Source organism: Littorina saxatilis, linkage group LG15 (assembly GCF_037325665.1).
Source record: "Littorina saxatilis isolate snail1 linkage group LG15, US_GU_Lsax_2.0, whole genome shotgun sequence".
NCBI classification, from domain to species: domain Eukaryota; kingdom Metazoa; phylum Mollusca; class Gastropoda; order Littorinimorpha; family Littorinidae; genus Littorina; species Littorina saxatilis.
This window is the reverse complement of record NC_090259.1, coordinates 10,721,748-10,748,461: the sequence shown is the minus strand read 5'-3', so window position 1 is coordinate 10,748,461 and position 26,714 is coordinate 10,721,748. Positions and strand designations below refer to the sequence as shown.

Below are 26,714 nucleotides of genomic sequence, written 5' to 3'. Positions count from 1 at the left end.
GTTTTCGTCAGTCTGTATCTTCCTGTCCCCTTTTTGTGTGTAGACATCTGTTGGTTGGTGCTTTCGATGTCAGTTTTCGAGCTTGCGTGGAAGAATGGCTAAAATCAAATCAGTTATTACAAACATGTCGAGATGCTAATGAACGTGTGCAAATTAATGTGATGTATGAATTCTTTGTGTGTTTGTGTGTCGTAGCGTTTATTCGTCTGTCTCAAACTATCAAATTATTTTTGTTGAAATTGGTGTCGTGTTGTAATGTGTTACGTGTGTCTTTCCATCCATCTGTTTATTTCAAACAGTTATTCATTCTTTACCCCCCCCCCCCCCTCCGAGTTTCCTCATGCAACACATATGTGTAGGTTTCTATTATTTCATTTTTTCATTTTTTTTTCATTTTCATTACTTTATTGTCCCATCGCTGGGAAATTCGGGTCGCTTCCTCCCAGTGGAAAGCTAGCAGCAACGGAGTCGCGCTACCCAGGTGTCTGCGTGTTTAGGTGTATGCAGCCACCTGCACTTATGGCAGAATGACCAAGGTCTTTTACGTGCCATTGTGATGACACGGGGGTGGGACATGGCTTCCGTCTCTGGGTCTGCACATAAAGTTGACCCGTGTCCGTCCCGGCCCGAATTCGAACCTGCGACCTTCCGATCACAATTAAAACGTGTTAGTTTTGGTTTCTAGCTCTGTTCCTTTTTTCTGACACAGTCTCTCTGCCTGTCGGTCTGTGTTTGGTTTGACAGTCTGTCAGTGTTCCTTTCTGCGTTTTTGTGACCTAAATTAAAACTAACAAATTAAAAAGACTGTGTAAACGCCTCTGCATGATCAGTAGTACTGTGACCATTTTTCCTCAACTTTTGTTCACACAATTCTTCAGATGCGAGTGTCAGCGCCTGTTCGTGATGACGTCACTGATGACGTGTAACTCGGTGACGGAGAGATCCACAATGCTGAGTCAGTGGATACAAACGGCCGCCGAGCTACGTGTCAGCATGGGCAATCTCTACGCCTTCACGTCCATCATGGAGGCTCTTTCATCTCCACAGGTACTAAGTCTGTCAGAGAGAGAGAGAGAGAGAGAGAGAGAGAGAGAGAGAGAGAGAGAGAGAGAGAGAGACAGAGAGAGACAGAGACAGAGACAGAGAGAGCCAGAGCGAGGTCTGCGTTCACAGATAATGGAACAAGTATATGAATGGGATGGCGGAGAGTTCGCGAGCTTTGTGTGTGTGTGTGTGTGTGTGTGTGTGTGTGTGTGTGTGTGTGTGTGTGTGTGTGTGTGTGTGTCACAGTGTGTGTGTATGTGTATATCAGTGACTGTGTGTGCGTGTCTGTGTTTGTCTGTAAATTATGCGTGCATGCGTTTGTTGTATGTGCATACGTGCGTGCTTGCATGCATGTGAATTACAAAGAAAAAAAGACCAAAACTTCAAACTATAAATCTTAAACCCTTCCTCGCTTCATACACTAACTCTCAACACTCTGTCATCTCCAGGTGAAACGGTTGCGCGACACATGGCTGATTCTGAGGCAGAAGCACACGACCTCTGCCTACATGTTCGACACCAAGCTCAAAGCCCTCCTCAAGGCCCTCAACGAAGGCAGCGGCATCCTGCCTCTCCAGAACGTCACCCTGCCCAACCTCACGCCCGTCGTCCAGCTCCTTCAGAGGGACCTCGACGAGGTGGACTCGCTCCTGTCCTGGGAGGAGTCGGATCCCATTTCCGGCCTGGATTTCTTGCTGTCGCATCTGGACATCGCGAGGATCGTGGCCTCCCAGACCAAGATGTACCGGCAGGCGGCGCTGGGGGTTCTCAAAGAAGTCAAGGTGGACGGGGAGCTGGAGGATGTCTGTAGGACTGAGTTCCAGATGAAGTTGATGTGGGGCTCCAAAGGGGCCAGAGCATCTCGCGGAGAACGCTGGAAGAAGTTTGATCAGCTGCTGGAAGTCTTGTCTGAGCGTTTGGAGCCCCCTGGTGATGATGGCACTGCAGTCTAGGTCTTGGTACAATGCTTACAAGTCTGGATTACTTACAGCTCCAAGTTCCAGGATGCCTTGCAGAGAACGTTTGAACAGCTTCTGGAAGTCTTGTCTGAGCGTTTACAGCCTCCTGGCGATGATTGCACCGAAGTCGAGCAAGTGATGCAATGCTTACATTGTAAGTTACAGTCATGGAGTACTTCCAGCTCCAAGTTGGATAAGGTCTGATATGAGGCTCCAAATGGGCCAGATCGAACGCCTCATAGAGGAGGGTCGAAGAAGACTGAGCAGCTTCTGTGAGTCTTGTCTGAGCGTTTTGAGCCTCTTGGAAGAATTGAAGTCATATGTGAAGACCAAGAAACGCTTACAATTGTGTCGTACCTACATCTTCGAATCCCAGATGAACTGAATGTTATGCTTCTTAAAGGGCCAGGACGCCACGGTGAGAAAAGCTCAAGAAGTCTTCCCAGCTGCTGGAATTCTAGTCTGAGCATCATAGTGAAGATATGATGACAGCTATCCGAGACATGGTGCAAAGACCACAAACCTCAAGTAGAAACAGCTTAAAGTTCTTTGCTGGCTTTACGCGGGTCTCCACGAGGTTTACGCCGAGAAATGATGGGGGGAAAATGAACAGTTACGATACGGTAACTGCTCCAGGTGCTAGTCGAGATTAATGTTGTCATGCAAAAGGGCAACAGACTTTTCGATGTGAAGGTTTGCCTGGTGTCGACCTTGTGTTGGCTGCGGGAATCATCCACAGATGTTGACGCTGAAGTTTGGACATTGAGAACTAGTTACAACTATGCGCTTGCATGAACTTCTCGAGTTTTCCCACATACTGGAAATCACGGCAAAGAAATCAAACAGTTCATGAATTACTCCGAGTTCCGGAAGATTCTCAAAGATTCTCAAAGATTCTCAAAGATTCTCAAATAGGGCTCCAAACGGGCCACTGTGCGGCCTAGTGGAAAAACAGCTTAAAAACATGCAAACTGCTTGAACAACCCGAAATTAAAACGAAGTGTAAAGTTTTTACGTGAAGCTGAGTGTGCCTCTAAAGTCGTGTCAAAGTGGCTGGTTTTCTCTTGTCGTGATCGGTGCAAGAGGGTAATGTGTATAAGGTGTGTAATTATAGGCATGCATATAATTTAGAAGCAGTTGATGCATTGGAATTATAGAAGAAAATGACGACGTAAAATAGGTTATACCAGAACTGTTGTTGGGCAAAAAAAATAAATAGGTGTGGTTACGGTAACATAGCCACAAAAAAAATAGGGTAGGAAGGTAGGCAATCCCTTTTTTTTTTTTAACTTTTTTTTCTAATGTGTACAAATTAAACCTACTTGACAGGGAAATAAGTGTGCGACTCGGGCGATTTCGCTTTCATTGCGTTTTCTGCACTCGTTTTGTTTTTTGTTTTTGACAAATGTAATAAAAAGTTATAGGGTCGGCCCCTAAAAATAGGGTAGGTCGGGTTACCGTAACCAAACCTATTTTTTTTAGGCCTTGTGTTACACTGGACGCCAAAGACAGAGAACGTACGTGGATGGTAAAGTGTAGTTCTCTTGTGTATTTTCAACATCGCATTTGTCAAAATATATGTCTTTAATCATTGATCGTTTGTCTACTCGATTGGAGATCTCTATTATATAAACACAATACGAAAAACTCTACAGTGAGCGTTCATTTTGTGAGGAGAATGTGCTCCGAAAGCGGCGTATGGCTGCCTAAATGGCGGGGTAAAAACGGTCATACACCGGTAACAATCCACTCGTGCAAAAACACGAGTGTACGTGGGAGTTTCAGCCCACGAACGCAGACGAAGAAGAAGAAGTAAGGAGAATGAAAAATATATATAACAATGAGTGTTCATATTATAAGATGAATGAAATATATATTCCCAAGCTGCGCGCAGTATTGTTACTGCCGGTAACTTTCTGTGTTTTGCTTGTATCAGACAGTATTGTTCTTCTGCTGCTCAGTGGGGAAACAAATTCCTTGAGGAGATTATTCGCAGGCGTTTATCACAAAGACATAAAGGTACGATCACTGGCATCTAAGCGATCATGTACATGACCTAAGACTGACCTGCCAGGCTTTTTACATAGGATTCGAGCATTCTTCGACTCTGACACATACGGATAGGGTAGGACTCGTCTTTTAAGCCCCCCCCCCCCCCCCCCGCCCCTTTTAAGACCCAAGTTAAAAAGCTAAGGAAATCAGGTCTTAAAAAGCAGGGAGTCTTAAAACTTACAGGACAGGCTAACAAAATCCAACAGTATGGCTACTTTCTATAAAAAGTGGGGAAATATTTTGTTTGCAAACATGAAACTTGAAATTAGCAAATAGTTTTCACTCTACAAAGATGGCCGCCACGCTGATGATTTGTGTCATATAGTTTAAGGTGAAGGTTGCTCTTATTCTGGCCTGGTAAAAAGCATGTACAGAACTGTGACGGTTGACATGATCGTTCACCCGGGAAGGAATGTGTTTAACATTTTGAAAGATTATTTGCATGTCCAAGGGACTTCGTGGATATTTGAATAAGAGTCATTGAAAGATGACAATGACTATTAATTACCACTATTATATAGTGTTAAACGGAGTTTGCATTGGCTTTCACCGCGAAAAGTTAAATATTTTGGGTGTGATTCATCTTTGATGACAATGTTACTTTGGTATGAAGAGTTCGTTGTGTGTGTGTGTGTGTGTGTGTGTGTGTGTGTGTGTGTGTGTGTGTGTGTCTGTGTGTGTCTGTGTCTGTGTGTGTGTGTGTCTGTGTGTTTGTGTGTGTGTGTGTGTGTGTGTGTGTGTGTGTGTGCTCCGACACATACACGGATTCGTGCGTATGCGTCCAGATTGTAATGCTTGCTTGATATATATGTACTCCAATGTGTACATACTCAAATCCTTCTCTTTACCTAGTGGTGCTTTAATACGTGTGTGCCTTCCCTCGTCGCCCAGCTCTCTCTCTCTCTCTCTTTCTCTCTCCCTGTCTCTCTATCTCTCTGTCTGTGTGTGTCTCTCTGTCGGTCTGGCCCCCCCCCCGCCCACCCCCCCCTCTTCTCTCTGTCTCTCCCAGAGTCACCTGACTTTGTCTCTTTTTTCTGAAGAGCCCGTCTGAACTGATGAATGTATAATGAAAAAAAAAAAAAAGAACAATAAAAAAAAAAAAATTAAAAAAAAAAAGATGAATGTATTGTTCAGTCCCTTCAGCTATTCTCCCTCTGCTGTTTCCCCTTCAATTGTATGCTAGATATGTAATTTATTGTGCATGTGCAGTGTTTGGGCCAAAACAAAACCTTTTTTAAATTGTTATTTCAAAGCTGTGTGTTTGTTTCGGTGTTATTGTCTTTGCTGCGCTCAAGTTGTTGTCGCATGTGCTCACAGATCTTTGCATTTCTACGTGAAGATACTCAGTTTGTACAGGTGAATAAAAACAGTGAATCAAAAGGGCGGGTTTGTGAAGAGTGAACGTGTGTGTGTGTGTGTGTGTGTGAGTCCGAGAGTATCGTGTGTGCCTCTGTGTACGGTGTGTGTGTGTGTCAGTGTGTGCACGCGCGCGTGGCCGGCTTCCTGTCTGTACATGTGTCTGTGCGTGCGTCTGTGTGTGTGAGTAAATCAAGTTGTGCCGGCATTTTGATTAGGTCAAATCTGAACAAAACAGACGATACTCAGTGGAAGGCTGACCCCAGTTAACTGCATGATTGACTGGACTACATCGCGTACGTGGATGACTGTGACGCGGACCCACGGCAGCGTTCCCGGTGTAACGATGTCAGATTTCTCATGATGTCAGCTTTCTGATTTGGCCTCGTTGAACTTGTATAAACTCAGTCCACATTGAAAAAAACCCGGGCCACACCCTTCGATAGTACTGATGATCGACCTTGGGTACTTTACATTCATGGAGTCAAATTTGTCCAACCAATTTTAAAAAAAAATCTAAACTTAAAAATTTGATTCATCCTAAAATGTTTCCCTTCTCATTCAAGAGACGTAACCACTCGGTGCACGTTTTCGAAGATCATTTCGAAGACTAATTTTGGAGTGAAATCTATTAAACTTCACCACCAATTTCCTTCACTTGCAAGAAACTATCCTTACAGAAGTTTACTTCTTTAATTTGACCAGGAAACAACATTTCAGTCTCGAGTATAAATCGATTCGGAAACTAGGTGACAGAGGCAGACATAGCTACAACCGGCGGCCAACCCGTCTGTCCCTCATGCTCTTGGGATGATGCAGATTCATCATTGTGATGGATCTATTGAGTCTCATCAAACAGATCAGCCTTATAAAATGTAAGACTCTTACATCAGTATCAGTTTCATTTTTGCGCAAAAAAGTACACACTATTATATATATACCTCCGTGTGTGTTAAAGCACACTCGTGAAAAATAACACATTAAAATAACAACATTGAACAACAAACAACAAAGCAATACACAACTTACAACAACAAAAACAAACAAACTGTGACAACGTGTGGCTCTTGGAGTTGCAACTCTAAACTCAGAGGTTGAGTAAAGCGATAGCAAATAATTTAGTCGGCCTGAAACTTCCCCCCTCCCATTTAAAAAAAAAATTAAAAAAATACAACCTTCTTCGGGTTGTACGCTATTTCCATTTTTTTAATTCAATAAAAGTGTTTGGTTGCTATTCAGATAATTTTTGTTTCAAGTTTTACATAAAAGTGAAATATTAATCTCTGGCGCAGCTTTTTTATGCCCGAAGTAGGCTTCAAGTTCAAGTTCATCCCGAAATACTGTGACAGTGTAAGAGAAAGAACTGCTGCAACCAAAGTTATCGCAACGATTATCTACCTTTAATGATACTATTCACCAATGAAGCGTCATGTATCAAAATTCAACCAATGAAAAGACATAACACATGCAGACAAGGTTTGCAAACCATATACTTCCGGTTGTAGTATTTATTCGGAAGCAAGAGATGGAGGGAACTTGAACACAAAGGTTAGAGACCACGGAATGAAAATAAGTGAGGATCAATGTCGAACAGATAGTGAAAAATGGTAGATGGGATGATTAGATGTGAAATAAATGTTGGATGAGATGCTATGAACCGGGGAGCTCCGATTGTTATCTTTCTGTTTTGTTCTCCCAGTTCCAGAAGGGAGAGAAACATTTGCGGTTGAGTGAAGATTACGATCAGAAGTGCTAAACTGTTAGTGTCACACTCAATCAGTCAATGTAACTCATTGAAAAGGGAGCATTCGAATGTAGTGGACAATTCTGAGAAGTGGTTTAAAACACAACGTTAATATTGGCTTCAAAGCACATTGTGGAAGAGGAATGATGTTCAACTTCAAATTCGTATCCTTATCTGTTAGCCTACTGTTAGTGTTAGGCTTATTACCAATGACACATGAAATTTTGAAATTAATGGTTGAATGACAAGAAACACACCATTTTAAAGAGATCAAAATTCTGAGCACATAGCAATTTGTTTTATTTAAATCGGTGCAGTAGTTCTCGAGATATGGTCATTTGAGGACAAAGCTAATTACGTGGGACATAGACTGTGATTGCTGTGGCAATGACATGAAATTTTGAAATTAATGGTTGAATGCCAAGAAACACACCATTTTAAATAGATCAACATTCTGAGCACATAGCAATTTGTTTTATTTGAATCGGTGCAGTAGTTCTCGAGATATGGTCATTTTAGTTCGAAATCACTTTGCTTTGCCTTTGAGCGAGCCGAGATCGTAACCTCTTCAGGCTTTTGATCGGCCGAGTTTCGCATTTTTCGGGTCCAGTTTTGCACAGCATAATCGTTGGGAAGAAGTCATTTCTCGCTCGATTCTTTTGATTTTTGGCTTAAAAATGAAACAGAAGTTAATGTTTTATAAACTGCATTTCAACCGTGTATGTCGATGGAAGTTTTCAGACCAAATTTTAGTGAAACTCACACGAGTAATACTCGCCGACATGCTGACGGAGATGTAGCTTGCGGTGGTTTGCGTTTTTTTGTATGGGAAAGATGTAAGGCTTTCTCTGATTGGTTGCAAAATATCACAGCCCTCCAATGAAAATTACGGTATTCCGAGCAGTTTGAAATGAACTGGTCGTCTGCTAAGAGTGACGCGAAAATTGCCACGAGAGGCAGTGAAGACGAACACGCACTTTCACACTCAAAATATTCCAAAACACATCTTTTATTAATTTCATACAGTAAACTTTGTTTTTGAATCATTTCTTTATTCATTCCTTTTTTATTTGATACATAATATGTGACTCACAAACATCAATTATGCCAATTATTTTTCACTCAAAGTGAAAAAAAAGTGCCTTTTCACTGTGTCCTTAGTTGACGCTGGGCGATGTGGCAATGCTAGTGTTATCAACATACGTTATCAAGATGATGGCGAACTAAAGGGGTTTGTGACTTCACACTCCCAGTGGCTACAATTAACTTTTTTTTTACAGCATAATCCGGCTCGTCTGTTCTATGGTTACGAAAGAACGGCGTAATTCTCTACCTGACCACACAAGGGTAACACTAACACTGTAACGGCACTAACAGTAACACTACCGTAACAGTCTAACAGTAGTAACACATCCAGCTATCGGCATAATCGGGAGGACGTCAGCCAAAATTAACTACAGAATGAGTTGTTTCTCCACCAATTTCAAGTGGTACAATTATCGTGAGAAAAGCATGTCAAGATCTTGCAACTGAAGCAGAGAATTTGTGATGTAATTCGATTGAGTTTAGTTTTTACCCCAAATTCGATTTATTCAAAAACGCACCCAGCGGTTACGTCCCTTGAATCAGAAAAGAAATATTTTGTGTTAAAGCTAATTTCAAAGTCAAAATACCATTTCTCATCACAAATTAGAATCCAAGGGGGGAATACATGGTCCCAAGTTCGATCAGTAGCACTTTGGAGGGGGGGGGGGGGGGAGGGAGGGAATAGTCAGTATTAAGTTTGTGTGACTCACTGACTGTGAGAAAAACAAAGCCGGCTGACGTCCTCCCTATAGCTGCAATCCGATCTAACTCTAACACTAATATTAAAATCCAAGTATCAGTTTTACAATCTCAAAACCATGGCGAGAGTAGTCTCCCTGTTTTAAAGTGACGTAACCATAAAATGGCCGAGCCACTGCCTTGTTACTTAGCAAAACAAGTTTTAAGTTTGTTACTTGTTCATAATCATATTCCAGGTTTGAGTTAAAGTGAAGTATCCGCTTGGATGGACGAGTTGAACAGATGATTAAGGAGAACACCATGGCAGACACCAAAGCTAAATTTGAGGAGGTGAGTTTTTTCATTGTTATACATTTCACCAAGATTAATACGTAACTCTGTCTGTATGCATTGATGTGTATTGTGCAGTGTCTAACTGTATCATGTATGCATCAATGATAAATGTGATCATGCACTGATGTAGTCAAAAGTCTCGATAATGAACACAGTATTGTGACTGTGTGGGTATAAAAGTTAAAACTTAAGTTGGACCCGTGCATCATACTTTTCAGTCAGTTAATTTTTTTCTGGGTTGTACCCATGTCTCTGTGTAGTGTGTACTTGAACTATTAATCTTCATCTCTGTACTTTTAATTTTTCAGTTTGTCTCCACCTGCTCCGGCTTGCTGAAGGGAGAGAATCCCCAGTTCCTCGCCCTCATCAAGAAGCGCTACGACAGTTGCAGCGAGACTTTTCGCAGGTCACCTGAAATGGCCGACCTACTGGAAGTCACCAGGATCAAAATGCTGACGGATCAGAAGAAACTTTTTGTGCACCTCAAAGACTTTGTGGCAGAACTGAAGGCATGGGGGATTAAGATTAGTAAGATTAAGAATGATGGTAAAAGGAAGAGAAAAGCTGAGAGCCCTTTGGAAACTGTGGCCAAGATGTCCAGAATGGAAGACAGCACGTCAGAAGGCTCGGATATTGAGGGCAAACTTCAAAGAGCGCTGGGAGCTGTTTTTGCTTCTCCCTTGTTGCTTAGCAAAACCGCTTCGCCCTCTTGTCTAATTTCCGGTGATGCTTCCATGGAGATGTCAACATCTGGTGTTGAGAAAGCCGGATCCACTTCAGCAGCTGGTGATGCATCAGTACCTCCCCAGGAACAAGCTGTGACTTTGAATGGTCATACTCATAGCCCTAGGGGTGAAACTAATGCGTCCGCTTTGCTCACTGTGGGAACCCCAGAATCATTAAAACAGTCGGATGCAGGAAGTCCGAATCAAGGGGTATCTTCTAGTTCTAATGGATCGGCCCATGGTAAAGACAGTCTTCATGTTGTTACTGATGCCCCAGAAGATAGCACTAGAACTGTTAAATCCAATGAAGAAAAAAACAGCAGCGAAGTTACTGCTAAAACTGTTAAAACCATTGAAGAAAAATCCTTCAGTGAAGAGAGTGCCAGTGGAACTGTTAAATCCAATGAAGAAAAAGCCTACAGCGAAGTTACTGCTAGAACTGTCAAATCCAATGAAGAAAAAGCCTACAGCGAAGATAGTGCTAGAACGGTTAAGTCCAGTGAACCCCCAAAATGCAACATAAGTGTGAAATCCTCAGAACCAAACAGTGACATGCGTTCACTGACCACACCTGCTGAGCTGGAAAACTGTTCTGACGTTCACAGTGTATCCGACCAAAGAAAACACGGGACGGTTGATGTCCAACGCAGGATCACTCTGACTCCAGTTCAACCAAGATGTCCAATTGTGCCAAAGAACTCTGCCTTAATATCACCCAGCAGCATTAGTAAATCCAATAACAGCAAGGTGTTTTCAAAGCCTTCAAACTCCAATGTTACCAAAAAAGGAGACCTGAGCGGAACCGTTGACAGACTGAAGGATCGCCTGGCAGCTTCACCCCTTCCTGTTCCTCCGGCATCCCCTCCCTTGTTTGAAATGACCTGTGATGATACAAACCCAAACGATGACGATAGCGATGTGATAATGATTGAGGACGACGATGAAGAGTTTGGTGAAGCAAGTACGGTTGTGACAATGAAGGCAGCTAAAAGTGGAAGAACAGAGACGAGCAGCATGTCAAGTTTTTTCACAACTGTAAAACCCGGGCCATCCGCAGCTTCTAGCAGTTCCACAGAGCAGGCACTTCAGGATGGTTCTTCCCCAGACGTTGCAGAGAAAGCCAGCAAAGAGCAGAAGCATGTGAGGCGACTTGAAAAACTTCTGGAGGTTAGTGTATTCAATTGTAAACGGAGATTTCCGAATTTTTACTTTTATTTTACTTTTATTTGCTTGGTCAAAAATGTCATGTACTGATGTAGCAAGTTTGATTTGTTCATGTAGGAAACAACTTTGTTGTGTAGTGAGTGTTTAGCTCCCATGGGGTCGCCTTCACGCGGCGGGAGTGTTTTTACCAAGCTACCCCACCCCTTTACTTCTCTTCTTTTGTCTTATTTCTGCCTTACCAGTCCTTTCACCTATATTTCCTTCCAAGAAAACTCTCCCTGCTATTCCCTGCAGTTTTCCAATTCTTTTCTTGTTGTCTTATTTCTACCTGACTGGATCCATCACCTTATAGATATGGATGTCGTTGGGTTGTACAAGAGAGTACTTCTAATCTTTAATTCTTGCAACTTTTAACTTATTCAAGTAAAAGAGTATATTTTGTCAAATTTCAGTGTTCATGATTGTTGTTGTTTCAGAAAATTCGCGACAAGATTGAAAAAACCTGCGAAAAAGACTTGTCGATAGAAGACCTTGACGCAGAAGATTCTCCCTACATCTTTGAAGACTGCCTGCAGAAAAAGTTTATCAAGGTGTGGAACAAGCTGTGTCAAGTGAAGGGCCGAAACACATCCTCTGGCCGACCCATTGAGCGGCGCTTCAAGTATGAAGGTGGGTTGAGATGCTGAAACTGGTGGACTGGGTGGCCGAGTGGTAACGCACTTGCGCTCGGAAGCGAGAGGTTGCGAGTTTGACCCTGGGTCAGGGCGTTTGCAATTTTCTCCCCCCCTTTCCTAACCTAGGTGGTGGGTTCAAGTGCTAGTCTTTCGGATGAGACGAAAAACCGAGGTCCCTTCGTGTACACTACATTGGGGTGTGCACGTTAAAGATCCCACGATTGACAAAAGGGTCTTTCCTGGCAAAATTGTATAGGCATAGATAAAAATGTCCACCAAAATACCCGTGTGACTTGGAATAATAGGCCGTGAAAAGTAGGATATGTGCCGAAATGGCTGCGATCTGCTGGCCGATGTGAATGCGTGATGTATTGTGTAAAAAAATTCCATCTCACACGGCATAAATAAATCCCTGTGCCTTGAATATGTGCGCGATATAAATTGCATAAAAAATAAAAATTTAAAAAATAAAAATCCCTGCGCTTAGAACTGTACCCACGGAATACGCGCGATATAAGCCTCATATTGATTGATATTGATTGAACTTTGTGAAAGTACAATGGAACTCTCCTGTTGGGACCCCCCAGATTTATAACTTTCTCCCTTTGAAGGCCGTGTATTTTCGCAGTTTTTGGACAGGGTTATTCTCGTGCATGTCTTGTAAAGCCAAAAAGAAAAATATGTCTGTTTCCACCAACCCGACAGACCCTATTTTTAAGCGCCGACCCTAAAGTTTTTTTTCGCTTTTCGCACACACACACACACACACACACACACACACACACACACACACACACACACACAAAAAACGGGAGGTAATCGGTCGATGAGACTTCACAATCGAAGAGACTTACCTCCCGTTTCCGTCGTCACGCGAAAAAAACATGGCGGCCAATTATGCCGGGAATCCCTCTGAAGGGTCTGTGGCAAGATTTCCTCTTGCAGTTATTCTAACAAAACGTAAGAAAAAGGTTAAAAAAAAATTTTTTTAAATAAAAATAAAAACCTGACCGACCGACCCTATTTTTTTCGGCGATGTTACCGGAAACAGACATATTTTTCTTTTTGGCCTAATCTCTTTACTGATTTGTCAATTGTTTGATGCAGTGTTAATTTTATTCCTGATTTCCCCCACCTTGTTCTGCTGGCTGTGGTAGTTGTTCCTTTCAGTTTAGTGGTATTGGTCAGGCCAGAAAGTGGTGAGTATTTTACTCGCCATGGCGAGTAGAAACATGTAAATGGCGAGTAGAAAATGTTAATATACTTGCCAAAATTAATGCGAGTAAAGTTGCTGAAACAAATGGTTGGTTTGGCAAGTAAAATTTGCTCTCTGGCTAGTAAATTATGAGAAGTACTAGCATAAGACCAGTGCCCCATTTTGTGGACTTTCAGCGCTGTTGGTTAGTGTTACTCGCTGGTAAAGTGAAGGCAGTTTGTGTGCTGAACTCAGTTATTCTTTTTAAGATGCTGTTCCCTTTGCCTCAGGTACACGATTTCCAGAGATCAACCGGAAGATCCAGAAGTTTGTGAATCGTCCGGACTGTTTTCCTGACTACCATGACGTGAAGGGCATTGTGAAGAAGGTCAACACTCGATGCACACTTGGACTGAGGTAAGGCCCCCCCCAAAAAATAGTCTGTTTACGGTAACATAGGCAAAAAAAATAGGGTCGGGATTTTTATTTTATTTAAAAAAATTTTTTTCCCCAAAAAACAAAGACCTTTTTTTTTTTACTCACATGCGAAGCAAAAGTGAGTCTATGTACTCACCCGAGTCGTCCGTCCGTCCGTCCGTCCGTCCGGAAAACTTTAACGTTGGATATTTCTTGGACACTATTCAGTCTATCAGTACCAAATTTGGCAAGATGGTGTATGATGACAAGGCCCCAAAAAGCATACATAGCATCTTGACCTTGCTTCAAGGTCAAGGTCGCAGGGGCCATAAATGTTGCCTAAAAAACAGCTATTTTTCACATTTTTCCCATTTTCTCTGAAGTTTTTGAGATTCAATACCTCACCTATAAATGATATATAGGGCAAAGCCCCATCTTTTGATACCAGTTTGGTTTACCTTGCTTCAAGGTCAAGGTCACAGGAGCTCTTCAAAGTTGGATTGTATACATATTTTGAAGTGACCTTGACCCTGAACTATGGAAGATAACTGTTTCAAACTTAAAAATTATGTGGGGCACATGTTATGCTTTCATCATGAGACACATTTGGTCACATATGATCAAGGTCAAGGTCACTTTGACCCTTATGAAATGTGACCAAAATAAGGTAGTGAACCACTAAAAGTGACCATATCTCATGGTAGAAAGAGCCAATAAGCACCATTGTACTTCCTATGTCTTGAATTAACAACTTTGTGTTGCATGACCTTGGATGACCTTGACCTTGGGTCACATGTATTTTGGTAGGAAAAATGTGTAAAGCATGTGAGTCGTATGGGCTTTGCCCTTCTTGTTTTTTCTTTTTTTTCTCCCCCAAATGCCAAAAAAAAGTCTAGAGTTGCGCGAAAAAATAGGGTCGGTCGGGGGATACCGTAAACAGACTTTTTTTGTGTGTGTGGCCTAAGCTAGATCTTAAGCTCAGGCCTACAAGTGGCGAGTATTTTACTCGCCATGGCGAGTACAAACATGTAACTGGCGAGTAAAAATGTTCATCTACTCGCCAAATGCGAGTAAAGTTGCTGAAGCAAATTGTTGGTTTGGCTAGTAAACTTTTATCTCTGGCTAGTACATTTTCAGAATCACTAGCCAAAGGCGAGTACACCATTTGTTGGACTTTCAGGGCTGACGCTGTGCATCTGTTGTAGTTTTTCAAACTTTTACAGTTTTCTTTGTAAAAGCACTTGATTTACATTCATTTTCATTGACAAAAATGGTGTTTCGAATAGGAATACTAAGTCTATAATCATGCCTCGCCTGTGCACAATCCAGTAAGATTCGCTGTTTATTTATTTTTTTAAATTTTAGTAAGTGTAGTCAATGACAGTCAGTTTTCTGTTTTGCTGTCTCTTTGAAGTAGCGCCTGTGCAGGTAACTGTGGAGGTAGCTGACAAAACGGTTGCATTTTACGACTTCATTTAGGGTAATTTTGGTGTATGCTCCAACAGCCCAAGTAGCAATAACTATGAATAAGCAGTGTCTGTGTGTGTGTGTGTGTGTGTGTGTGTGTGTCTCTCTCTCTCTCTCTCTGGCTCTCTCTGCATGTCTAAGTAGTGATGGATGCATGCTCAGGAAATATTGATTTGGCCTAAATTAGTTTTGAGTGACCGTACATTTGAATACACTGTGAGTGCTGAATATTTCACACTTACATGTTTTTGGTTTTTCATTTTTTTTCATACAGTATTCAATCAATCAATATGAGGCTTATATCGCGCGTATTCCGTGGGTACAGTTCTAAGCGCAGGGATTTATTTTTTTAAAATTATTTTTATTTTATGCAATTTATATTGCGCACATATTCAAAGCGCAGGGATTTATTTATGCCGTGTGAGATGGAATTTTTTTTACACAATACATCACGCATTCACATCGGCCAGCAGATCACAGCCATTTTGGCGCATATCCTACTTTTCACGGCCTATTATTCCAAGTCACATGGGTATTTTGGTGGACATTTTTATCTATGCGTATACAATTTTGCCAGGAAAGACCCTTTTGTCAATCGCGGGATCTTTAACGTGCACACCCCAATGTAGTGTACACGAAGGGACCTCGGTTTTTCATCTCATCTGAAAGACTAGCGCTTGAACCCACCACCTAGATTAGGAAAGGGGGGAGAAAATTGCTGACGCCCTGACCCAGGGTCGAACTCGCAACCTCTCCCTTCCGAGCGCAAGTGCGTTACCACTCGACCACCCAGTCCATTAGTATTAGGCCCCCCCCCCCAAAAAAAAATAGTCTGTTTACGGTATCCCAACCGACCCTATTTTTTCGCGCGACCCTAGATTTTTTTGGCATTTGGGGGGAAAAAAAGGAGAAAAAAAAGGTCTGTTTTTTGGCAAAATAACTTAAAAATATGGGTTTTTTTGAGGAAAAAAAAAAGAAAAAATCCCAACCTACCGACCCTATTTTTTTGTGCCTATGTTACCGTAAACAGACTTTTTTTGGTTGGCCTTAGCCCAATGCCTTTCAGACAGATTGACAGCACCAAATATTGCCCACCAAAGAACTGTATGCTTACAGATCTCCAAAACGCTCGCAGTACACACTGCTACCTACTTTCATATTTGCTGTCTGTTTCTACCCGCTTCATGGGAGGTTTGAGCGTTTGCAGTTTCAGAAAACTGGCTCTGGTTACTTTGCTACAGTCTTGAAAGAAACAGGCTGTTTTGACCTATAAAGAGACCAAACAGTACTGTACTCACGTCTTTGACGAAGACGATATGAAAAACAAAGCACTTTTTTTCTGTGTTTTGTGCCTGATGAAGACCCCAGTGGTCGAAACGTCTGTGTTTTGTGCCTGATGAAGACCCCAGTGGTCGAAACGTCTGTTTTGTGCCTGATGAAGACCCCAGTGGTCGAAACGTCTGTTTTGTGCCTGATGAAGACCCCAGTGGTCGAAACGTCTGTTTTGTGCCTGATAAAGACCCCAGTGGTCGAAACGTCTGTGTTTTGTGCCTGATGAAGACCCCAGTGGTCGAAACGTCTGTTTTGTGCCTGATAAAGACCCCAGTGGTCGAAACGTCTGTTTTGTGCCTGATAAAGACCCCAGTGGTCGAAACGTCTGTTTTGTGCCTGATAAAGACCCCAGTGGTCGAAACGTCTGTGTTTTGTGCCTGATGAAGACCCCGGTGGTCGAAACGTCTGTGTTTTGTGCCTGATGAAGACCCCAGTGGTCGAAACGTCTGTTTTGTGCCTGATAAAGACCCCAGTGGTCGAAACGTCTGTTTTGTGCCTGATAAAGACCCCAGTGGTCGAAACGTCTGTGTTTTGTGCCTGATGAAGACCCCGGTGGTCGAAACGTCTGTGTTTTGTGCCTGATGAAGACCCCAGTGGTCGAAACGTCTGTGTTTTGTGCCTGATGAAGACCCCAGTGGTCGAAACGTCTGTGTTTTGTGCCTGATGAAGACCCCAGGGGTCGAATCGTCTGTGTTTTGTGCCTGATGAAGACCCCAGTGGTCGAAACGTCTGTGTTTTGTGCCTGATGAAGACCCCAGTGGTCGAAACGTCTGTGTTTTGTGCCTGATGAAGACCCCAGTGGTCGAAACGTCTGTGTTTTGTGCCTGATGAAGACCCCAGTGGTCGAAACGTCTGTGTTTTGTGCCTGATGAAGACCCCAGTGGTCGAAACGCCGTGCTTTGCTTTTCATATCGTCTTCGTCAAACTCGTGAGTACAGTATTGTTTGGTCTTTTTATTTCTCGCTCTCACGCGCAGTCAAAATTGTTCTGCTTTTGTTTTAACATAAATCTCATAGAGTTTGTGTTTGTGTCCTCTTTGTGTGCTTTCAGTGCCATGCAGATCAACGACATATCAAGGGAAGCGTTCCTGGATGTGGGGGAGACACTGAAGAAAAGGAGACACGAGGATTTCATCAGCACATTCCATTCCAAGCAGACCATGAATTTTAGGTCTGTTTCTCTGGGTTATAGAGTTGTGTATGGCATAGAGGTAAAGAGAGCTGTTGTCATTGTAGTGAATCCTGCGACTTATCAACCTGTGTGTAACTTTGATGTAGTAAAACTAAAAGTGCTTGTTGTGGGGGTTGAGAGTTCAGCACAGAACAGTCTTTCAGCCAGTTTTGTTTCTTTCTTTTTTCTTTCTTTATTTGGTGTTTAACGTCGTTTTCAACCATTCAAGGTTATATCGCGACGGGGAAAGGGGGGAGATGGGATAGAGCCACTTGTTAATTGTTTCTTGTTCACAAAAGCACCAATCAAAAAATTGCTCCAGGGGCTTGCAACGTAGTACAATATATGACCTTACTGGGAGAATGCAAGTTTCCAGTACAAAGGACTTAACATTTCTTACATACTGCTTGACTAAAATCTTTACAAACATTGACTATATTCTATACAAGAAACACTTAACAATGGTAAAAGGAGAAACAGAACCGTTAGTCGCCTCTTACGACATGCTGGGTAGCATCGGGTAAATTCTTTCTCGTCCCAACCAATATGGGACTCCCCCTAACCCGCGGGGGGTAGCCAGTTTTGTTTTCCAATTACGAGATAGGACTCTTTTCATACCATGCCATCAGAGAACTGCTTTTTAACTTTTTCTCTGTGGAGAGTAAAATTCCACCTGAAACTTAAATTATCGTTGTTTGAGATGGTTTTCTCTAGAAATTTTTGTTTTGTTTTTTTGTATGCTAGCTTTGCACACACAGAAGAAGAATCCAAAACAAGCAGTCTGTAAGCAGACAACAAGGAAATGAGTGCCATATTTTCGGGACAACAATGCGCTTCGTTGTCAAAGGTGCAACCCCCACTGTTAGGGTTAAAATGAGAAGAATACACGCGATAGGTGATTCCAGTGTATTGGCCGCATGTCAAAGGAAGAACACAGAGTGGAAAGGGTGTTGCTCTTCATGTGCAGTGAGATCAAAGGAACTGTATTCAGGGTTCGACACTAGCGGGGGCGGGGGGCGGAACGCCCCAGAGTTTTGTGTTCCGCCCCAAACATTGCCGAAGCTTGGGGCCCACTCTGCCCCAGGATAAATTCCAACAATGACAAACCGAAAATTCTAATGCCAGAGCCAATCACTAAAAATCGCCAGTCAAAGTCGTCACTGAAATTTGCGTTACGATCAGTGCCGCAGTCAAGAAAAAAACCCATTGAAATCGTCGAAGGACAATGCCGCAAGGGAAATAACTCCCAGATTGCGCTCTTTAGCGTGAGAGATAAGTATCGCCTTCAAATGCCAAACTGACGCAAAATGTGGCGACACATCCCTGGTGTAAAAAGACATGGAAATGAAGATGAAGAACAGGGTGGAGAGAAACGAAAAAAGGAGACCGATGCAGCCAAAAGTGCGAAGCGCTGTCGTAATTTCAATGTCAAATGGTTGAAAGAATTTCCCTGGCTTCAGTACGATGAAGAAAAACAGACAATGCATTGCCGCACGTGAATACTGAGAGTGGGCCCCAGATTTTTGTTTTCCGCCCCAGCAATTTCCATCTCTGGGGCCAGTGTGGCCCCAGGCCAAATAAGTTAGTGTCGACCCCTGGTATTGTAATACAGGCCTGAAAGTGGCGAGTATTTTACTCGCCATGGCGAGATAAACATGGAAATGGCGAGTAGAAATGGTAATTACTCGCAAAATGTTAGTAAAGTTGCTGAAACAAATGATTGGTTTGGCGAGTAAAATTTGCTCTCTGGCTAGTAAATTATGAGAAGTTCTAGCCAAAAGCCAGTGCCCCATTTTGTGGACTTTCAGCGCTGTAATAGCCGGTTGGCCCATGAGACTGCCACCTTTAAGGTCTGAGAGGAAACTTTGCCAGGGTCATAGTAGTAGAAGCATGCTGATCACTAGAGAAGGAGTGTTATGTTTTTTTGTATAGCAATGTTGGTACATGTGTACTCTGCTTTAGCCATACACAAGACGATACTGGTCAATAGGGCTAAATAAATTAAAGTTGAGGAAAAAAGTTGCGGCTTTTAGTCCTGAAAGTGGAACCCCCCTTTTGAGACCTCAAAAACTCGGAGAACATCGGGTCTTAATAAGGAGGAAGTCTTACAAAGTTAGAATGGGGGTTAATGTACAGACGTTATGAACAGAAAGTCTGAACATTCAAGGTCTTAAAACGGAGAAGCATTGATGGCGCTAGTTTTTTTTCAAATCGGTACGCAAACTTTTATGATGCAAACAGTCCAGAAGAAAACGGTAGGCTTGTCATTGGAACCAGTGAGAGTCCAACTCAGAGTACCGGTTTTGTTGTTTTACCACCGAAAAAAAAAGGTAGTTCTAAAAATTAACCGGTAGGTCATACCGGCAGTCAGTTTTGTTCGGTATTTTCTCATTTCAACCGGTTAAATACTGGTAATTACCGGTTAACGCCAATACTGGAGAAGTCTTTAATTGGGGAGTCTTAAAAGGGAGGGGTTCCACTGTGTGGTATTATGACTGACAATGATGTGTGTGTGTCCTTGCAGCACCGACAGAGATCCAGCGCTGTTCGATGATGAGCTTCGACGCAAGTTGGATGAAAACGGTCGAGTGGGCAAGTCAAGGTTAGAAGAGGTAAGTCTGCACTTTTTTCTTTCCCTTTGATGTCATACTTTATTGATAAACCTGCCAACCCTCCCAAATTTTTCGTGAATCTCCCAATGTTTGATATTTTTAATGAAATCCCGAAATTTTTTAGATTTTCCCGAAAAGGAAATTTGTTAAAATAATTTGTGAAAGAAGCGGACGAAACCGGTGTAAAGATGCTCTGGTTAACAGACAGCCAAGTCGATGTGCGCATGTACGGAAAATAAGTTGAGCTTCTTTCCGGTTTTAGCCTTTTAAAAATGCCGCTGACAACAACACAAAAAAAGATCAAAAACAAAAAGCTAAAGTGAGGTTTTTACTCTGACTTTATCGACAAGTTAGACAGGCGGAGACACCACGCATTTTGTAAAGTTTGTCGATGTGACATCAACATCGGACATGGTGGGAAAAAAGACATCAAGCCCCCGGACCCCCGCAGGAATTTCATAGTCATAAGGTTGGCAGCCATGATAAACTATAATCCCATTGCTGGGTTATTCGGGTCACTTTGATCCCAGCAGACTTTGCCCTCTCTGGGTTTTTTACAAGTCTAGGATTTACAGCAAATTTCTTACGCAAGAATGTAACACTTTTGTTCAAAGTGTCCCCCTCAAGTTTTATGGTATGCATGTCACGGTAATGCATATTTTTCTATTGTGAATTTTACCGTTTTTGTGTTTTCAGACAGTAACAAGCGTTTGAAGATTGATTAATTTGATTCTCAATCAATCAATCAATGAGGCTTATATCGCGCATATTCCGTGGGTACAGTTCTAGGCGCTCTGCAGTGATGCCGTGTGAGATGAAATTTTATACGACCAGTACGGCGCATATTTACCTTTTACGGCCTATTATTCCAAGTCACACGGGTATAGGTAGACAATTATTAACTGTGCCTAAGCAATTTTTGCCAGGAAAGACCCTTTTGTCAATCGTGGGATCTTTAACGTGCACACCCAATGTAGTGTACACGGGGGGGAGTTCGGACACCGAAGAGAGTCTGCACACAAATTTGACTCTGAAATAAATTTCCGCCGAACCTGGGATCGAACTCACGCTGACAGCGGCCAACTGAATACAAATCCAGCGCGCTACCAACTGAGCTATATCCCCGCCCGTAGATTCTCCATACAGGTTATCAAAAAGTTCTTACGTTTGAAGATTGATTGATTTGATTCTTTGTACAGGTGATCAACAAGTCTACAGGTGATCAATAACTGCTCACATTTGAAGATTGATTAATGTGATTTTGTGTACAGGTGATCAACAGGTACTCCAACCTTCAGACGCAGCTGGCAGAGGAGGGCAAGAAAGACAGCGAAGGGTCGCACGATGAGCACTCAGAGGGGTCAGGAGAAGGGGAGAAGGGCAAAGGTCAGGGGGGTTCCAGGGTCAAGGTGAAAGAAACATCTTCCGAGAGAGATGAGGAAGCGGACGACAGTGCAGCTGCAGAAAGTGATTCCGGTGCCATGATTGAAAGTGAGTGATAAACGACGTTTTGAAACAACTCTTGTGTGGGTTGAAAAGCTGTGTCCTTTACACAGGGTTGCCACTCTGGAATTCTAGTTTTTCGGATGAGACGAAAAACCGAGGTCCCTTCGTGTACACTATATTGGGGTGTGCACGTTAAAGATCCCACGATTGACAAAAGGGTCTTTCCTGGCAAAATTGTATAGGCATAGATAAAAATGTCCATCAAATACCCGTGTGACTTGGAATAAAGGCCGCGAAAGGTGAACATTCGCCTAACAGGCTTGAGGTTTGCTGGTCGATGTGAATGCGTGATATATTGTGTAAAAAATTCCATCTCACACGGCATAAAGCGCTTTGAACTTCGGATAAGGCGCTATATAAATAAAGAGAATAATAAAATAAAAAAAATAATAAATTCAGTATTTTGGATATATCCTCAGCTGGAAATTCTGGTAGTTGATTCTTCTAAAACCTTTACTGTACAGGGGGCAAACTCAATGAGTGTGGCATTGCCCCTGCACCCAAGTATGTTCCAGACCCCCCTTAAAATTCTTCACAATTAGTGACATTTTTCAGTGCCATCCATGAGTTTTACACAGAGAAATGTTCTGATATAGATGCAGACAGACAGAGTCACTTCCTAACTCCATGTGAAGCCTTTTACAGGGCTGACAGCTGTTTTGACTGGAAGCCTTAGTTCTGTTCTTGCTGCTTCTCATTTTGTAGACTAGAACGTAAAAGTTTGTTTTTAATTTCATTCTGTTTTCATGTATTCCAACAGTGGATGTAGCGGAGGAGAGTGACTTTCTTCACGAGGATGATGGAGGGGAACCAGACCACGACATGTCTAAACAACAAGCTGACAAATCCTCAGCCACTGACAGCAAGGCCTCCAAAACAAACGGTTCAGATTCAGATTCCATGCAGCCTGATGACGAAAACTACAACAAAGCAGACGGCGATGGTGAACAGCTCAATGATGATGAAGAGGTCAACAGTGATGAGCAGCTGAAGGACGATGGACAACTTAAAAAGACTGGAAAGGAAAAAGACCAATACTCCAACAAGAGTGGATCAAGGACTCCACAAAAAGTTAGCCGTGAGAACCACGAAGATGCACGACAGGCTGCTGACAGATTTAACGACAGGAGCAAGGTTGGGAAGAGGGTAGAGAAATGTGGCCAGAGGGGAGAAACAGGCAGTAAACCTTGGGTTAGTATCCAAAATAGCAGCATTGGAAAAGAAGTTAAAGACGGAGGCAGCAGTAGATATAACACATCACATAACGGGGGTTCTGAAGACCAAAGCATGCAAAACAAGTACAGCTCACTGCACAACTCACGACCGGTTTCTGGCTACGTGTGGCATCGGCGGTCTCCATCCAGCAAGTTTTCATTCCGCAATAAATCCAGATCGCCTGTCAAAATCAGCACAAGCCTCAAACTGCCAAACTTTCTGGTCCGAAGGAACGGCAGACTATTGCCTCCGAAACCAGAAACGGTGTTTTACCCAGAGAAGAGCCACAGTTTTCTGCGTGGCGTCAAAGATGACGCAAGTGTGACTGTTATATGCAGCTCTGATGAGGAGGATGAGAGCGGGAGAGTGAGCGTGAAGGTAGAGCCCCTAGTGAAGCGGGAACCTGATCTGTGTCCCAGAGAAGATGACATCATTGAGTTGTCAGACTCGGACTAAATTACTAAGAGAAACAGTCAGACTTGGACCAAGTTACGAAGAAAAAACGTCGGACTAAGTTACTAAGAGGTACACGTCTTGATGAGAAAAATATTTAGCCTGCCCCTGTTTAAGAGAAAGACTTTTAAGAATGCAGAGATTTGTTTCCTGTTGCTAGTCAATGAAACCTTGAAACTTCTCTAAATCGACACAAACTCTGACGTAATTTATTGAATTGAGCAGAATTGTAGAACTTTTTCAAGGTGGGTGAAAAAGTTGATGCCTAAATTTTCCTTTTAGTTTTTGAAGGCTTTTAGTTATATGATTATTTTGGTGAATTTGCCAAAGAAAATTAATCTTGGCAACATCCCTGGTAATGACTAATGGTATAGGGGAAATGAGTGTGTCTGAGGACAGATTGACTTGAACATATCACGAAATTCATGGTGGGAAAAATACATAAAGTGTCCTTAAACTATGAGTATGAAATCTTTTCTGAATTATTGAATCTTGTAGAGAAAATGGGAACACTATTTTTCAGGCAGACTTATGAGAGAGCAAGCTATGAAGTTTGTGGGACCCAGTCTCTGATAATGAGATTAAAAGGGTAATTACCATTGCTGTACCTTGCGATACTATTGGTATGCACATCTATGAAATACATTTTCTGTGAATCTAAAAGTGAGTGATTTAGTGTTTAAGACCGAATGAATAGCTCCTTTTTGATGTCCAAATTGTGCAGATGTAGCAGATGAGATTGCAAGTGTCATTGCAAAATTAACTAGACCTTTGGGAAAACAGAATTGCATTTTTGTTCTATTCATATTTTCTGTTGTTCTTTCTTCATTTCATTTCATACTTTCTTATCCCTTTGCTAAATCGCATGCAACTCCTGTAATCGGGTGGCGATCGGCTAGAAATTGTTGCCGAAGATATGCCGTAATAGTGGCATATGTTATGCCAATATCATACAAATCAGCGATACACACCGGAGTTATAAGCAGTGAAAAGTGTGACCCAAAGATTGATAGACAGAGGCCTTTTAATAATATAGTGAAACCCCCTTTTTAAGACCCCCAATTTAAGACCCTGGTTTTTTTCAGACTTTCTGTTCATAACTTCCGTAAATTTACCCCCATTTTAAGACTCCCTGCTTTTTAGACTTGATTTTCTCAGATTTGTTGGGGGGTCTTAAAAAGGGGTTCCACTGTACAGAATAGCTATCAAGTTTGTCAAAAGAATTAAATGAATTTGTTTTTGATAAAGTCCAAGAATATATTATTTCAACTGGCCGACTTGGGGCACAACGAATTTGAGTGCAGTATGCCCCATTCATTATAGATAATTTAAGTCTAAATTTAATTAAGAAGTTATAGCGATTGTTATTGGTATATGCAATTGTGATGTATACTTATGTACTCTCTCTCTCTCTCTCTTTCTCTCTCTCTCTTTCTCTCTCTCTCGCTTACTTTCTCTCGCTTACTCTCTCTCGCTTACTCTCTCTCTCTCACTCCCTCTCTCTCTTTCCCTTTTATATTCTTTGTTCATTCTATTGTCGTGTCCTGTCTCCATTATGCCTTTGCGTTTTGTCAAATCTGTATATATATAATATATACGTATGCTTGCACATTTTGTTTGTTTCTCGTTTGTTTTGGTTTAAAAAGTACTTGTCGAAGTCTCGTCGCAAGTTATCGTAATCCATATGTTGAATTCTCCTGTTAGGGTCACCACCATAAGCTTTAAGCTTGTTGTTGATCCTTAACATGTATCATGTTCAAATACCTATGAATTGTTGAATAAACACTGTTTAAACCAATAGCTACCTGCACTTGTGGCAGAATGACCAAAGTTGGGTTGGCAGAGTAGCACCAGGCTTCCTATTCATTGACACTTTACAGGATGCGAGGAATGTAGTTTCAATATGTTCGTCTGGGTAATGCCTGATTAGTAATTTATGAATACATGTAGTACAGTGAACGTGGACAGTTTGTCATTACTCTTTTATGTGTGTTGATGTAATATTGTATTCAACTAAAATATATACTCAATGTAAATAATATTGATGTAATATGGTATACAACTAAAAAAGGTACTCAATGTAAATAATATGCGAAATGAGTCTTGCCATGTCATCTCATGGGAAGTGTGAAATGTATGTTGTTTTCTGGGTTTTTTTCCCCATTGTGTTTGTTACACCCCCGGTATAGGGGTGTGTATAGGTTTTGCTCGATGTGTTTGTTTGGGTGTTTGTGTGTTTGTTTGTGTGTTTGTGTTCGCATATAGATCTCAAGAATGAACGGACCGATCGTCACCAAACTTGGTGAACAGGTTCTATACATTCCTGAGACGGTCCTTACAAAAATTGGGACCAGTCAAACACACGGTTAGGGAGTTATTGGTGGATTAAAATTATACAACGACTTATACAGGGACATCTTCATGGTCAAAGGGAAATAACCATTCTCACTCAGTCACTGCCACCAACTGAGAAGGTTATTTCCCTTTGACGGGGGTGTTTTTCCTACCTCTTAGGAATTTCTTGTTTTATTCAAGTTTGTTAAGCTGTGTAATGTTGCTATTCATTGTGTCCATTCTGTAGTTGGTTCAAATTGACTGAATGCGACCCCCCGCGGGTTAGGGGGAAGAATTTACCCGATGCTCCCCAGCATGTCGTAAGAGGCAACTAACGGATTCTGTTTCTCTTTTTACCCTTGTTAAGTGTTTCTTGTATAGAATATAGTCAATGTTTGTAAAGATTTTAGTCAAGCAGTATGTAAGAAATGTTAAGTCCTTTGTACTGGAAACTTGCATTCTCCCAGTAAGGTAATACATTGTACTACGTTGCAAGCCCCTGGAGCAAATTTTGATTAGTGCTTTTGTGAACAAGAAACAATTGACAAGTGGCTCTATCCTATCTCCCCCCTTTCCCCGTCGCGATATAACCCTTCGTGGTTGAAAATGACGTTAAACACCAAATAAAGAAAGAATCTCATGGGAAGTGTAAAATGTATGTTGTTGTTTTCTGTTTTTTTTCCCCGTTGTGTTTGTTTTATTCAAGTTTGTTAAGCTGTGTAACGTTGCTATTCATTGTGTCCATTCTGTAGTTGGTTCAAACTGACTGAATGCGTCATTGAATGATGTAAAGGTACAGCCCTTCGCATGTAAACTGTCGTGTTTCCATCACAGATCTGTCTAGGATTTTACATGGAGTAAGAGCATCCTTCCACTTGGTCACATACCAAAACTCTACAACCTAGCTGGTTTCTATCCAGAACAAGGTTTTAATTCTGTGTTATGACATTATTTGTGTAGCTGATGCCTGTGTCAATCCAGGTACAGCGGAACCTGTCCGTGCGACCCCCCCCCCCCCCTCAGTGGTTCCACTGTTTCAGGTGGGCAACTTGAGTTCCTAATCCTTACCCCATAGCTGCCAGCCCTCCTGAACTTGTCGGGAATCTCCCGATGTTTGAAATTTGTCACGAAATCCTGAAATTTGTTCGATTTTCCCCCAAAAGGAAATGTTCTAAAA

General features: G+C 42.1%; 2 protein-coding genes across 4 annotated transcripts in view; both read left to right on the top strand.

The window, feature by feature from the left end:
• Positions 1-3,655, top strand: part of LOC138948534 (breast cancer anti-estrogen resistance protein 3 homolog) — a 126,099-nt gene extending 122,444 nt beyond the window's left edge. For all 3 annotated transcript variants that reach the window (XM_070320086.1, XM_070320087.1, XM_070320088.1), the window contains exons 6-7: positions 879-1,047; positions 1,494-3,655. In XM_070320086.1, the coding sequence (XP_070176187.1) occupies positions 879-1,047; positions 1,494-1,997 (673 nt within the window). In that variant the 3' untranslated portion in view covers positions 1,998-3,655. The remainder of the gene's footprint in view (positions 1-878; positions 1,048-1,493) is intronic.
• Positions 3,656-6,903: 3,248 nt separating this feature from the next.
• On the top strand, positions 6,904-26,191 carry LOC138948497 (death domain-associated protein 6-like). The gene is made up of 9 exons (XM_070320051.1): positions 6,904-6,959; positions 9,177-9,270; positions 9,582-11,165; positions 11,639-11,831; positions 13,322-13,448; positions 17,298-17,417; positions 19,942-20,029; positions 21,301-21,520; positions 22,296-26,191. The coding sequence occupies exons 2-9, from the start codon at positions 9,223-9,225 to the stop codon at positions 23,204-23,206; spliced, it is 3,291 nt and encodes a 1,096-aa protein (XP_070176152.1). The 5' UTR covers positions 6,904-6,959; positions 9,177-9,222; the 3' UTR covers positions 23,207-26,191.
• The last annotated feature ends 523 nt before the right edge of the window (positions 26,192-26,714 follow it).